At 50.1% G+C, this 14,395-nt stretch overlaps 1 protein-coding gene across 3 annotated transcripts in view; it reads right to left on the reverse strand.

The window, feature by feature from the left end:
- DCX (doublecortin) overlaps window positions 1-13,699 on the reverse strand; it is a 53,182-nt gene extending 39,483 nt beyond the window's left edge. For 2 of the 3 annotated variants that reach the window (XM_020979966.2, XM_020979964.2), the window contains exons 1-3: window positions 13,387-13,617; window positions 11,886-12,270; window positions 1,881-2,221 (exon numbers count right to left, since the gene is read on the reverse strand). In XM_020979966.2, coding sequence (XP_020835625.1) covers window positions 1,881-2,221; window positions 11,886-12,249 — 705 coding nt within the window. In that variant the 5' untranslated portion in view covers window positions 12,250-12,270; window positions 13,387-13,617. The other variant, XM_078147791.1, reaches the window with a different exon arrangement.
- Window positions 13,700-14,395: the final 696 nt, after the last annotated feature.

Consider the following 14,395-nt stretch of genomic DNA (forward strand, 5'->3'; position numbering starts at 1 on the left):
CACAGTCCATGGCATGTGAAAGAGCCTGGGGAGTGGCAGATGGAATCTGGATTTTCACCAAAGGGAAGAGAACAGAGTCTGCAAATAAGAGGCCAATGATTCTTGGGGAAAGCTCAAAAGGATAATTAGAGAGATGGTTGCTGAACATCTAGAAAGGCAAGCTGTGATTGCCAAGAGCTGGCTAGGGGAGGCTGACCTCTGGCCTTTCTGTACCAGGTGCACAGTACTAGTAGATGAGGGGAATGCTATGGAGTTTACCTATGTTTGAGCAAAGCTTTGGAAAAAAAGCTCCTCATACTAATCTTGTGGAAAAGAGACAGAGATATGGACCTTTGGACAATAACGTTGGATTCAGAGCTGGTTTGCATGGCCTGATTTAGAGTAGTTGGTAATGTCTCACTGTCAATGGGCCAGCAGGTCTCCAGTGGAGTGCTCCAGGGATCTGTGCTTAGCTCTAAGCTGTTTCCCATTTTTGGTCAATGACTTGGATAAAGGCATTGATGATATACTCTTTGAGTAGGTGACTCAAAGGTGGGAGGGAGTGGTAACTCATTGGATGGTGGAGTTGGAATCCACAATGTTCTTGCCAGGTCAGAACACTGGGCTGAATCTTATTAAATTAAATTCAGACACTTTAAGCATCAAATCTTGTGCCTGGGGTGAGAAGGATCCATCCCACAAGTACAAGAAGGGCATGGCATGAATAGACAGCAGTTGTTTTGAAAAGGATCTGGGGGTTTTAGTGGACTACAAACTTCATATAAGTCAGCAATGTGTGATGTGGTGGCCAAGAAATTTAATAAGAGCTTGAGACAGCCAGGGGGCGCTACAGTACACAGAATGCTGGGCCTAGAATCAGGAAGGTGAGTTCAAATCCCGCCTCAGCCACTTCTGAGCTGTGTGACCCTGGGCAAGTCACCTCACATCTGTCTGCCTCAGTTTCCTCACCTGTAAAATGGGGATAATAATGGCATCTACCTCACAGGGTTGTTGTGAGGAGCAAATGAGATCATATTTCCCACAGTGGAATGGGCTGCCTCTAGAAGTAAGTAGTGGGCTCCCCTTTCTTGGAGGTCTTCAAACAGAGGCCAGTTAACTACTTGTGGGCTATGCTAGAGTGGTGCTTCCTTTCAGGTGTGGGCCGGACTAGAGGACTGCTCAAATTCTGTGATTCAGGGAGAGGTGATGTGACCCGCCCTCTGCCCCAAAGGTGTCCCAAATGACAGAGCCAGGATTTGAGTCCAGATTCTTTGAAACCAAATCCATGCTTTTCCCAAAGTGACACAGCGGCTGAGGACAGGAGTGGACATTAGTGCACATAATCACTGGCCCTGTAGAGCCTTGGGTGGAGGGGACCCAAACAAGCTGTTGTGACCCAGAGTGACTCCCACAGATGCCCTGGGGCAGGATTCTTCGGGGTAAGTCACTTAGACTTGGGGGGGCCTTGTTTCTCCTTCTGTATGACGGATAATACCAATACCTGCCAAACATGGCTGTTAGGAGCCTCAGAAGCCCATGCCGTGGCTAAAGCATTTCCCCAAAGTTGAGGACTGATGTAGACATCAGTTTTCATTATCAACGGACAAGATAGGGTCCATCCTGCTCCAGCAAATGTCTTATATGCCTAATGAGCCACAGGGATGGATGAGATGACCTCCAAGGGCCTTTCCAGATCAAAATGTAGGATTACTATGACTGGGGGGAGGAAAAAGAAGCCGGGGAACTTGCCGCTGGGATCCAGACCTCGCTAGGCCAGCCAGCCTCTCCCATCCAATAACTGTACGCCTCGTGGGCATGCAGTGGGGGAAGGTAGGTGCTGTGGTTCCCTTAGGGCTCCTGACAAGGGCAGGGGAAGGGGGCTTCTCAGGCCAGGCACCTACCTGCTTCCCATCCAGAGTATACAGCTTTTTGACCACTCCTGTCTCCAGTTTGATGGCTTCAGTGATGTCGGTGAGGACTTGCTCAAACGAGTGGGCGGTCTTCTTGTTCAAGAGCACCCGCACAGCCTTGCGGGGCTTCACCCCACTACGGATGATGGTTACGAGCTTAGGCCGAACAAAGTCCTTGTTCTCCCTGGCCTGGGCACTGTGGCTGCTGGCCAGGGACTGGGGAGCTTTCAGATTGGCTGAGGTCTTCACGTTGACCGACCAGTTGGGGTTGGCGTTCTTGGCATACTCCACCTTCTTGAAGAAATTGTCTGAGGAGCACACATAGCTTTCACCTAGAAGGAAAACCAGGAGGTCATGAAAAGCCAGAGATGCCAACAAATGGGTGTTTGGACCTCGCAGAGCCCAAGCTGATGGGCCTAAGAGAGCAAGTCCACTGGCAGAGATCTTACTTACTGGTCAAAAGTCACCAGCCGAATGTAGTTCAAGTGGCAAAGAACCACAGCCCAGGAGGGATAGGAGAGAGGGGCAGGGAGGGATGGAGGGAGTAAAGGAAGCAGGGATGGAGGGGATAAAGGCAGGATTAAGGGAAGGAGATAAAGAAGCACGGACAGAAGGGAGAAGTGAGAGCAAAGAGATTAGGAAGGAAGGAAGGGATGGAGAGAGGGAGGGAAGAAAGCACCCCACCCACCACCACCAGCAGTGGGGGTATAGTGGATAGAGCTCTGGATCTGGAATCAGGAAGACCTCAGCTCAAATCTGCCTTCAGACACTCGCTAGCTGTGCGTCTCTGGGCAACCTCTAATTACCTCAGTTTCCTCAACTTTCAAAATGGGGCTAACAACAAGAGCACCTACCTTGCAGGGATTTTGTGAGGATCCAATGAGATCATACTTATATAAAAGTTGATTCCCTTTCCCTTTCCCCCATAGAAGTCAACCCCTCCTTAGTCACTGCCAGTGGGCTTGTTTTGTCCTTCCTAGGGTCTGGCTTGCAGGGCTTCAGGGCCTCATCCCCCAATACGAGGCATTTGTGAAGTGCCTACTGTCTGCAAGGCCCTGTGCCAGGCTCTGGGGCTCCAAAGACAAAAGGAAAGGGTCCCTCCCTTCCAGGGGCTTCCGTTCCCCAGGATGATGCTAAGATATCACCCCATGGCCATGTGACTTATCTCACACGGACCCAGTCAGACTCTGCCCTAAGAAATGCCCTGTGGATATGACAGATGATAAGAACAAAGGGCCCTTTACTTCCACTCATTATCTCATTGGATTGGCCCAAAGCTTTGGCCCTGAACTAGATGGCATCTTCTAAGACCAGAAATAGGCCTCTCCTTGTATGTTAGCACCAAATCATCTGGATTTAGCTCGAAGCCATTGGCATAGATGCCACCCCTTAAGATCCAAGGAGACAAGGCCACTCTGCTGGGGACCTGATTATTCTGCAATCCCACAGGGGCCTGGCCCAGGCCCTTTGTGTGTGGCATAGTAGGAAGGACCCTGCATTTAGAGGCAGAGGAGTTGGATTCGAATCCTGGATCTGGGGCTGTGGGACCTCTGGAGTCTTCTTGTGTAATTAATGGGGGGGGTGGGGGGTGGACCAGGTGAGCACTATCCTGTGATCCTTTAATCCTTTATATTCTTTCCTCATTTCTGCTCTCTTTTGAGGTCTCCATGGCATATATTGACTGCACTTCGGGGGAGCCTGCAACCGAATTAACACTTGCCCAAGTTTCATTGGGAGGAGCTCCTGCTCATCTGCTTTGGGCCTGGGGCCCTTGGTGCTGACCTGTACATAGGGAGAGAGTCCCCCAGGCCTCAGAGGTAGCAGCAGCAGCAGCTGCCGCTGCAAATGGTGCCGACTACTTTCAGTGTTGCTGGGCAAAACCAGGCAGAAGGCCAAGCTTGTCTTGGGCACTTGCCCCCACTTGGGCTGTTCCTCCTTCCCCTCCTGGCCCAGCCTGTGGAAAAAATGCAACTCCTCTCCCTAGGGGAGTCTTTAGGAGGTGTTCTGCCAGAGGGGGCTGCAGGAAGGAGGCCTTAGTCTTGACTCAGGCTGGGGGAGTGGCTAATCTGGACCAAAATGCCCCCCCCCCTTTGAGCTCCCTGTGCAAGCATGGCCTTAGGAAGCGGCTACACCTTTCCACAGCTGTTTCCCATCCGGCCACAGCTGGCAGGGAATGGGCCCCTGGGGAGAAGGTTGTTAACCAGGAGAGAGGAAGCTCTGTCATGAGATGGCAGTGGGAGTGGGCCAGGGGCCGTTTTCAGGCCAACCTGCCTTTACCTCTGGGCTAAGTTCATGTCACAAGTTGGATAGTGTCTGAAGGAGGGTGACCAGATGAGGGCACAGGAAGGTTGGTTGGAAGCACTAGAGATGCTTGACCTGGACAAAAGATGTGTGTGTGGGGGGGAAGGGGGGCACTTTGGAGGGGGTGATCTCTTGGCTGGGAATTCCTGCTCAGGTTGGAATCAGTCACTTCTGAAAATTCCTTCCATCTCTGAGGTTTCATAATTCCTTTACATCCAGCACATCTGTACACATACATATACATCCATAGCTATCCCTTTTATGAAATGATCATCTCCATTACCCACATATGGTTCCCAGGTATCTGTTGGTATTGCCCTGTCTCAGCAGATAGAAGCCACCTTAACTGTGTGCAACAAAGGAGAGGTAGGAGGGGATATGAGTCAATGTCCCCAGGAATAGTGGGGGCAGTCAGTGCCACCCTGTCTAGACAGTTCTGTAAATAGGGCACAGCAGGGCAAATGTAGCCCCACATGCTCATGAACCATCCTGGAACCTACCTGATGGGTCTCATTTTAGCCCCAAGTCATACACAACCCCTAGCCAGACCAGGTGCTCACCGCCATCACTACCCACCAACACACAGCACTGGCTCCATAGCGAGGTCCTGTTCTTATCATCCATTGGCTAGGATTAGCAAAATTAGCAAACATAGGAATGACAAACTGTACTTCCAAAGGGCTTTCCTATCCATTCCCTCCTTCTAATCTCACAGCTGCTTTGGGCAAAAGGGAAGACAGGCTTGATGATTTTCATTTTGGAGGCAGAGGGCAGCCCCTGGTTAGCAGTACTCCTGATTCTTTGAGTCTGAGGAGGGAGGGAGGTAGGGAGGCTACAGAAAAGACCACTAACCAAATGGATGCCAGGGTTTCAAGTTAATTCAATCGAATGACAAGCATTTTATTTCTAAGGCCCTTTTCTAGGTACTGGGGCTACAAAGATGGAAAACTTTCCAGTCCCTGCCTGCATGGAGATTACAATCTAATGGGGTAGGGAATACAAGTCTACAAATAAGTGCCATACAAGGTGGGGTGTGATGAAGGGAAAGCTGGGATCCAGACAGGGTAGTCTACGAAAACTTAAGGAGGGAGAGATCCATTTCAGCTGGAGGAGAGGGCAGTCAGGAAAACCTTCCTGGAGGAGGCAGCTCCTAAGCTGAGCCAGGAAGGCAGAGAGGAATTCCACCAGGGAGCAATCACAGGCTTGTGGAACTGAGATGGTGTGAGGCAAGAGGGCCAATGAGGGGAACGGTGAGTTGTCTGGCTTGGTTGTAATATACAGTATGTGTGAAGGGAAGTAATGTAAAATAAGGGTGGGGCCAGGCTGTGGAGGGAAAACCTGGAATGTTAAGCTAAGGAGTCTGGCTTTTTCTGAGAAACAAGGAGAAATTACTGATGTTTAATGAGTGTGTGGATGGGGCAGGGGAAAGAGGGTGACATGGTCAGATTTGGGCCTTAGCAAGACTATTTTGGCAGCTAAGGGGAGGATGGACGGGAGTGGAGAGAGACTGGAGGCAGGGAGATCAACTGGGAAACTACCATAATAGTAAAGGTGTGAGGCAATGAGGGCCTGCCCCAGGGTGGTGACTGGGAGTGTGGAGGAGACAGAGTTGAGAGATGTTGGGCTGGGGTAGGACCATTTGGACTGGCAGCTGATTGGATGTCGGGGAGAAGGAAAAGGAGAGTCAAAGATGACTGAGGTTTTGTTTCTGGGTTAATGGTGACGGAAATAGGAAAGTCTGGAGGAAGCCCAGGTATCAGGGGAAATGAGTTTATATGGAACTGTTGAGTCTGAGGTGTAGGTGGTAGTGTTCAGTAGGTAATTATAAATTCAGTGTAACTTGTACTGGGGGCCAGGGAGGGGAGCATAGGAATGGAAGATCCTTGAGGACAGGAACTATTGTGTGTTTGTGTATCCCCACAACCTTCCACAGTGTTTGGCACATAGTAGGCACTTATTAAGTGCTTGTTACTAGAGAGGTTGGTTCCTTATTGAACAAGGCACAACCTGACTCAGCCCAGAAGTGCAGCGCTTTGATGTCAGTGCAATATTCTCACTTGATAGATGTTTAAGAAGGGATCCAGTTGGAAGGGAACCAGGAAGGAATCTCCAAAGTCCAGCTTTCCAAATCTGATACATCCTACACAGCAAAGCTCTGAAAAGCCTATAGACATTCAAAAGTCAAGTTCCCACCAGGCTGTAAACGTCCCTCCCCACCCTCCACCCCACCCTTATTGGCCCTCACAGTTAGCATTTGAATGCCTCCTATACATGAGGAGTTCCTTGGGGCTGGGCAACCACTATGTGGATGTGGACCCCATTATGTGAATTTCAGTGACCTTCAAAAGTCCCAGTGGAATGGAAGAGAAAGAACACTGTTTGTTATCCCTAACCCAAGCATCCTGGTGGGCTCTTTTGTCTTTTTCCATGATAATAAAAGACTTAGGTATTAGGGCACCATTGGCCTCTGGTCATCCTGTGTTTCAGCAGCTGAATGAGCCAAGCATGGGCCCAAGGTGGCTAGCCAGGCTCAACAATGGCTATGGGTATTGGCAAATCAACTCCAAGTAGATTCATTTGAGACCAAGGGACTCTTCAGGAAGCCCCACAGCAACTAGGAATGGGGGAGTGGAGAAGGGGTCCAATATGGCCAGTGCCAAAGGACCCAAGAGGCCAAGCTGCAACCTTTTCACCCTGGCATTCATCATCAATTATCCACCCTGAATTATGCTTGTTCATTCCTACCTCTACCATTCCAAGGGTCTGATTGGTTCCTGAACAGAGCATTTTACAAAACAGATACTTCCACCAGCAAATGTAACCATTCAACATTCCTCCCACTGCAGGCCTGAGGAAATGCTGGCTAAGCCCCTGATGCCAATATTAACCTTCATTGAGTGCTGCCCTTCCCACCATAGGAGCGTCCCAAAAACACATAGAGCAATGGAAGGGCTGGCAACTTAGAGTACCTTGGGTATGGAGTGGATTCCAAAACATGGAGATGCAGTCACGGAGATGGATGACAATGCATGGCTTGTAACTGAATCGCCTTCACAATGATGACCCCTAGCCTTTGGTGACCAGAAAGGCCATTCCCTTCACATGAGCTCAGACCTTTTGCTGCTGATCACCTAGGGGAAGTCAGGACTTTAGCCTTAAGGCCTAGGCCCAAGAGCGACAGGGAGGTTCTGGGGGCACTCTTTTCTTTCCTTTTTTTTTTTTTTTGGTGAGGCAATTGGAGTTAAGTGACTTGCCCAGGGTCATACAGCTAGGAAGCATCAAGTGTCTGAGGCCAGATTTGAACTTAGGTCCTCTTGACTCCAAAGCTCTATCCACTGCGCCACCTAGCTGCCCCTCTGGGGGCACTCTGAAAGTCAGCCAAATGAGCTGCTTTCTATTTGAAGGTACCAGGCTAGGCCCTGCTGGCTTCTCAGAAATTCCCAGTGCCTTGACTCTTTCCTCAGAGAAAACCTGTTCCATTCTCCCCACTGGTTGGGCATTTCCCCTTGAAGTCTGTATCTGGACAAAGTGATGAGTTCAGGTACAGTCCTGGTTTAAACGGTCCCTTTGAATCTGTCCTCTATAAAGGCACATTGCTAAGGCAGAATTAGAGAAACTCTCCTCGCTCCTGCTGCTCCACCCCCACCCCCCACCCAATCTTTGAACCCGTCAATGATTGAGTAAAGTCCATGCTTCTTGGCCTGGCATTCAAGGCCCTCTATAAGAGGGCTGTCATCTGCCTTTTCACTACTCTCTCCCATTTATTTTGCATTTGAGCCAAGTTGGACTGCACTTGATTCCCTGATCTTGTCCTGTCCATTAGCCACACTGCCCCCCATGCCTGTGTCACCTGCTCTGTTTGTTGAAAGCCAAGGTTTAGCTCAGGAGCCACCTCCTCCATGAAGCCTCCCTGATAGCTCCCTTCTCAAATTGCCCCTGGCACTTTGCACTGTGCTTTCTACTTCTCTCATTCTGCCTTGTATTCATTTCTCTAGGTCCATATGTTATCTTCCCAGCAGGCTGTAAGCCTCTTGAGGGCAAAGACAGTCATTTTCCACCTTTGGATCCCCAGGAAAGGACACAGTGCCCTGTACCTAGTAGGCACTTACATTCTCTGCTCTTGAATCTCTGACCCTCTTGTCCTGTTTCCATTCTCTTTCTGAGCCTCAGTCCTGGGTTCCTGTCACCAGTGGCCTTCTCTATTCCCACCTAAGTTACTGAAGGACCATGTTGACTGTGTCTATTACAAAATCCAGCTTCAGGATGTTGTCTAGCCTCACCTGGGCCCTCACTGCAGCAAGGCAGTTCTTTCATTTCTCTCTAGTTGATTCCCTCTCTCACACCCCACAGAAGCTATTTCAAGCCCTCTCTTCCTTCCTCAAGCCCCTATACCACCACCTCCTCCCTCTCTTAGCTGAGGACTTTGTCTCTTACTTTACAGAAAAAAATTGAGGCCATTTGCCTTGAGTTTCCTCTTCTCCCACTCTCTTCATCTCCAAATCCCTTGACTTTGTCTCCCTATCTTTCTTCCTTTCCTCCAGTCTCTGACAAAAAGGTCACCCTTCTCTTTGCCAAGGCAAACTCCTATATAGGCCCTAGATCCTCATACCCTTACTTCTTCTAGCAGATTGCCTCTCAATCATCTCTCCCCCCCAAATCTTCAACCTGTCCCTATCAACCATTTCCTCCACCAGGGCTTTCAAATACGCCTCAGTCTCTGTCATCCTTAAAAATACCTTCACCATGCTGACATTCCCTTAAGCTATTATACTATATCTCTCCTCCATTTCCTAATTAATCTGCTTGGAAAAAGGTGTCTACACTTCACTTCCTCTCCTCTCCCCCGATTCTTCAACCCTCAGCAATCTGGTTTTCATTCAACTGAAACTGCTCTCTCCCAAGTAATCAATGATTTCTTAATTGGCCAATCTGGGCATCTTTTCTCAGTTCTCATCTTTGACCTGTCAGCTTCCCGCCTATGTGAAGCTCCTTGTCAGTCTCTTTTGCTGGCTTGCCAGCCACATCTTGCTTCCTAACTGTGGGCGTTGCCATGGTTTCCATCATGTCCCCTCTTTTCTTCTCCCTCTACATTTTCTCTCTCGCTAACCTCATCCGCTGCCGTGGGTTTAGCCATCATCTTTCTGCAGATGCCTCCCAGATATACCTACGTATCCCATCCCCATCTCTCCCTTGAACTTCAGCCCCATGTTAGAAATTTTGAACCCGATGTCCCAGAGACATCCTAAAGTCAGCATCCCTAAAGCTGAACTCTTTGTCTTCCCGCCCTCCCGCCCTCCCCTCTTCTAAATGAGCCTATTTTTGTCAAAGGCACAATCGTCTTTCCAGTGTCTCAGGCTCATAATGTCAGCATTATCCTGGATTCCTTTCTTTCACCTCCTATATCTAATCAGCTTCCTCATCCTGCCCTTTGTACCTTCGCAATGTCTCACATCCAACCCCTTCTCTCATAGCGACCATCTTTGTTCAGGTCCTCATCACTTCTCCCCTAAGTTACTGCAGCAGCCTCCTAAGTCTCCCCCTATTCCACTCCGCCCTACTCACTGCAGTCAAAGTGATTTTTCTTAAGGGCAAATCTGAGACTCTCCTGCTCAGTCAACTCCAGTGGTTTCCTTTTGCCTCTAGGATAAAATATAAGCTCCCCTCTTTAGCTTTTAAAGACATACACAACCTGGTGCGGTAGAGTCCTTGTCTTTCTTGAAGACACAGGTCAAACATCATCTTCCCAATGAAGCTTCTCCTGGTACTCCTCCCCCTCCCCCAAATGCTAGTATTTTACTGCTTCGTATATATTTTCACTTTATGTTGATGCTGTATATGCTTACATATATACTAGTTGCCTTTCCCATGAAGATATAAAGTCCTTGTGAATATACCTTATTTCATTCTTTGTCTTGTAGATCCAGGGCATAGAACCCTGTCTGGCACACAGTAGATGATTAATAGACACTCAAGGATTGACTGTTGAATTGAACTGTTTCCTCAAATGGTCACAAAGAAAGCTTTTGAAGCAAGCAAGCTTTATTCAAAGGTAAACCCAGTATTTCCCATTTTTTGTTGGGTGGGCGGGGCTGCCTGGGATGTCTTAGCCAGTTAGTAATGCAAGCTGTTGAGAGCCATCAAAATGTGCTCTTAGGCAGAGCCCCGAATTCCAACGGGAATTCAGCTGGTGGAGGTCAGGTGCACCAGTTCTATCTTAAGCAGAACAGACTTAGTGAAATGCCAGGCATAGCCAGGGCTTTTGGTGGCATTTCTACAGACTGTATATAGCACATCAGCTTCAGGGACACACCCTGAGGGGGCTTTTTGTAAGCTATAAGTGAGCAGAGAGCCAGCCCACAGCCGGTGCAGGGACTGACCCTGCACGTATGCAGAGAGCTAAATCCAGAGGTGGAGGAAGAGGGAGATCAGTCACAATCAGGGGTTAAATAACACTTTCAATGAGCCCAAGCTTTGCCTTAAAACCAAAAACCCTTTTTATAGTACCAAGATGCCATGTAGTGGCTGCTACAAACCACAGAACACCCCCATGATCTCTAAAGACTCAGAATTATGGGTCACTCAAAAGGCAATAGAGAGACACATGATGGGGGGGAGGGAGTTAATGGCCTGCAACTTACAACCAGTAACAAATGACACCCAAAAAGTCACACAAAAGGCATTGTCAAAGAGGTATATGGCTGGAAAGGGAGGCGGACAGATCAGGTGACCAGAGTGAGAAATAACTGATACACATGCTAAGAATGGCACTGGTATCCACAGAATGCTAAGAGGCCCATGGCAAGGGTGCCAGCATATTGGATGAATCTCCTACAGAGGATTCTGAGAGTACCTGAACAAGAGGCCCACAGGATGAGAAGGCGTAACTTAGGTGAGCTCTGCACCATTGGAGAAAGTACCTACATCGGTGAATCTCAGAAGCACTGAGGATAAGCAGTGACACTTCACCTGAGAGGGGGACCCTTTGATAAGTCATCCCAGGCATTGTTTCCATTGAGGTATCTCACAAAATGGCACCCCATTGGAGTTAAAGGGGACCTGGGCGTACTAACACTTTTGTGGTTCACATGTATGATCCCCACCATCTACTCTTCAACAGAACCTTGGAATTCCAGAGCTGAAAAGGATCTTAGATGTCATTTAGGCCAATCCATACCTGAAGTGGTAATGTTTATGATATCCTCTACAAAGGGTCATCTAGCTTCTGCTTAAAGGCCTCCAGTGACAAGAATCAGCTCTAGCTTCTGAGGCAGTCCATCCCATCACTGGACAGCTCTAATGGTTAAGAAGCCCAGTCTAGGTTGCAGGCATGAAGTGAATGCCATTGATGCCTATGGCATTGATCTTCAGACAGACCTTCCACTTGACCACCCAGATTTCCCCATCTTCTTCTGGAGAGATAGAACCTCAACCCCAAGGATCATTTCCCACTAAATGCCATGACCCAAGCATCATGGCCTACTAGAAAGAACATTGGAGTCATAGGACCTCAATTCCACACTTGGCTTTACTACTTAAAGGCTGTGTGACCTTAAGCAAGTCCCTTCCCCTCTTTGGGCCTCATTTTACCCCTCTATAAAATGGGGGAGATGGACTAGATGAGCACAAAGTTCCTTTCCAGCTCCAGATCTAGGGCCATCTGATCTTTTGCTACAATCCCCAGGACGGCTGAGTTACCTTCCTCCAGCTCATCCATGCTCCCGATTTTGCGGCCTCCATCGATGGTATAGATGTAGCGCACCCCCTGGGGGAGGTTGATATTGTCGGACAGGGAGCGGGTCAAGTCAGCCAGCAAGGCATCGAAGCTGCGGAAGCGGTCAGTGGACACGGCGTACACGATGCCCTTGAAGTAGCGGTCTCCGTTACGATAGAAGCGGACCTTCTTGGCCTTCTTCTCATTGCTCAGAGCCTGCAAGGTCCGGGTCCGGTAGAAGCTGCAGTGGGCACTGTGGGTAGGGCTGGGAAGCCCATTCAGCCGGGACCCTCGCATGTTCCTGGATGCCTTATCTCTTTCGTCAAAATGTCCAAAATCCAGTTCCATATTGTGGTGGACCTCTGAGACCTGAGGTGGACAGAGTGGGTGGGTGGGGAAGAAAGGGGAGAGTGCAAATGTTAGTCAGGCCCAGGCCCCAACTCTAGGAAGAGGTCTTGGCCTGTGACCCCTTCCTTGTTCTTCTCCCTTGGTCTTTCAGGAGCTTTTCGGGGAGGGGAATGGGGACCCCCTTGGACAGTGTTTCAAAGAGAGAGAAGCTGTTCACAGCCCCAGCCTTTCTGGCAAGTGGCTCATATCAAGTTGAAATTCCAGGCAGATGTTCAGGGCCCCACCCCACCAACAGCTGTAGAGTAATCCACACCCCCAGCTCAGTTTCTCAAGGACAGAAGGGTCCCTTGTCTTGAGTGAAGGAAGTAGTCTCTCAGAGGGATGCCCTGCTTTTTCTCACCCCCCCCCCCAATGCTATTCATGGCATGCTCCCCCAGGATGTGAGCAGATCTGCCTGGAAAAGGGACATTCCTTGGAGAACAGGCTCGGCCTTTGTGCTGGTGGGCTGGGCACACCCTCTCCCCTAGTCTGCCTGGCAATTGCCAAATCCCACTGACATTTCTAGGCAATGGCTGGGAATCAGGTTTAGGGGAACACTGAAGGGATTTCACTGGAAAGCATCATTGCACACCTTTCATTGTTCTGAGCACCAAGTAATAAGCAGTGGCTGAGTGATAGAGATCTGGCTTCTGGACCACCCCCCCCCCTCTTTGGGCAAAGCCTGGGTCAACAGCCCCCCAACCCCCAGACACACACCCACACCCACCTCCCCCAGGACCCCTTCCCATAGGTCCTAGAAAAGGCTGGCCTCTTCAAACCTCCTTGGAGGCCAGGAGAAAGGAGCAGGTAGAGGATGGAGCTGGGTTGCTCATGGAGCCCTGGGGACTGTGGAGGGGGTCGGGGGTTGGCAGGTGGGGGCTCAATTGCACCCATCCCCCGTAACCCAGGGAGTCGGGCGGGGGTGCTTAGCATTATCTCCCCCCACCCCTACAGCTCATCACAATGCAAAACGCCCCCACCCTTCCCACTCCTCAGGAACCCTGCCCCCCCCCCGACCTGATGCCCCCCCCCTTTACTCGTCATCTTAAACTCACGTCCCACCTCCGCGCGCTACAAACAAAGAGACAGCCAACTCACTTTTTCCACAAGAAAATCCCAGGTAGAAGCTGGGGGGTTTGCAATCCTGACAGAATGAAAAGGGAAGGAGAGAGACCCCCCGGGCGGATGGAGGGATGAGGGACACAAAGGGACAGCCAGACAGGACAGAGAAGACCAACACACCCGCAGCTTTTTGCCTCGTGCTTCCCCCCTCGGACATCTGCTGCACGCTGCCGGGAAGGAAAGCAGCGCGCGCAGGGAGCCGAGCCGCACTCACCAGGGCTGGGCTGTTGGGTGGAGATGCTGAGAGAAAGAAGCCCTCAGCCTTTGTTGTCTGAGCTCCGAGCGAGGAATTCCTGCCAGGGTGGAGAGATGCCTTCTAGGTCCTAGTGCCTTGCCCAACTGCTCCCCAGGAACTGGGGCCCGCTGATTCTCCCCTCCCCCCACCCCTGCTTAATCACATCCTTTTTTGATTTTTCCCCAGGGAAAGCTGGGGAGAGACCCACTCCCACTCAAGCTGTATTCATTAATGAATAGCTGGAAAGGCTTTGCTTTTTAAACCAACGGGAAATACTAGGGGATCACAATGCTGGCCCCAAATTTGAGGGAATACCGGTGTTGGCCTTGTTAGTCTTGGGGGGGGGTGGATGGGGGGGTGGGCATGGAATGAGAAACATTGTTGGCCACATGGAGACCTAATCTGCCTTGGGGGGGTAGGGTGGTGTCCCTCATCCCAAATTCAGCCAAGCCAAGCTTCAGAAAATCTCTGCTCATAACCCTTGGGGGAGGGGCAGTCAAATTGTCAACGCCTTTTTGCCCCTGAGGCTGACAAAGGCCAGTGGAGCAAGAGAAGGGGCAGTGGGATGGAGATGTGGGAAGAGAAAAGAAGAGTGAGTGACCGTCCCACTGGAAAGGTGGTCCAGAGAAGCCTGTAAAGAGGCTGCCAGCTTTGGGGTAGGATTTTGGACATGCCATCTGTGGTCTTTTACCACAATCCCCATGCTGGCAACCACATTAGTGGAGAGTGTGCACTTGTGGTCACAGCCTA

Source organism: Phascolarctos cinereus, unplaced genomic scaffold (assembly GCF_003287225.1).
Source record: "Phascolarctos cinereus isolate Bilbo 61053 unplaced genomic scaffold, phaCin_HiC Scaffold_8;HRSCAF=390, whole genome shotgun sequence".
Lineage (NCBI taxonomy): Eukaryota > Metazoa > Chordata > Mammalia > Diprotodontia > Phascolarctidae > Phascolarctos > Phascolarctos cinereus.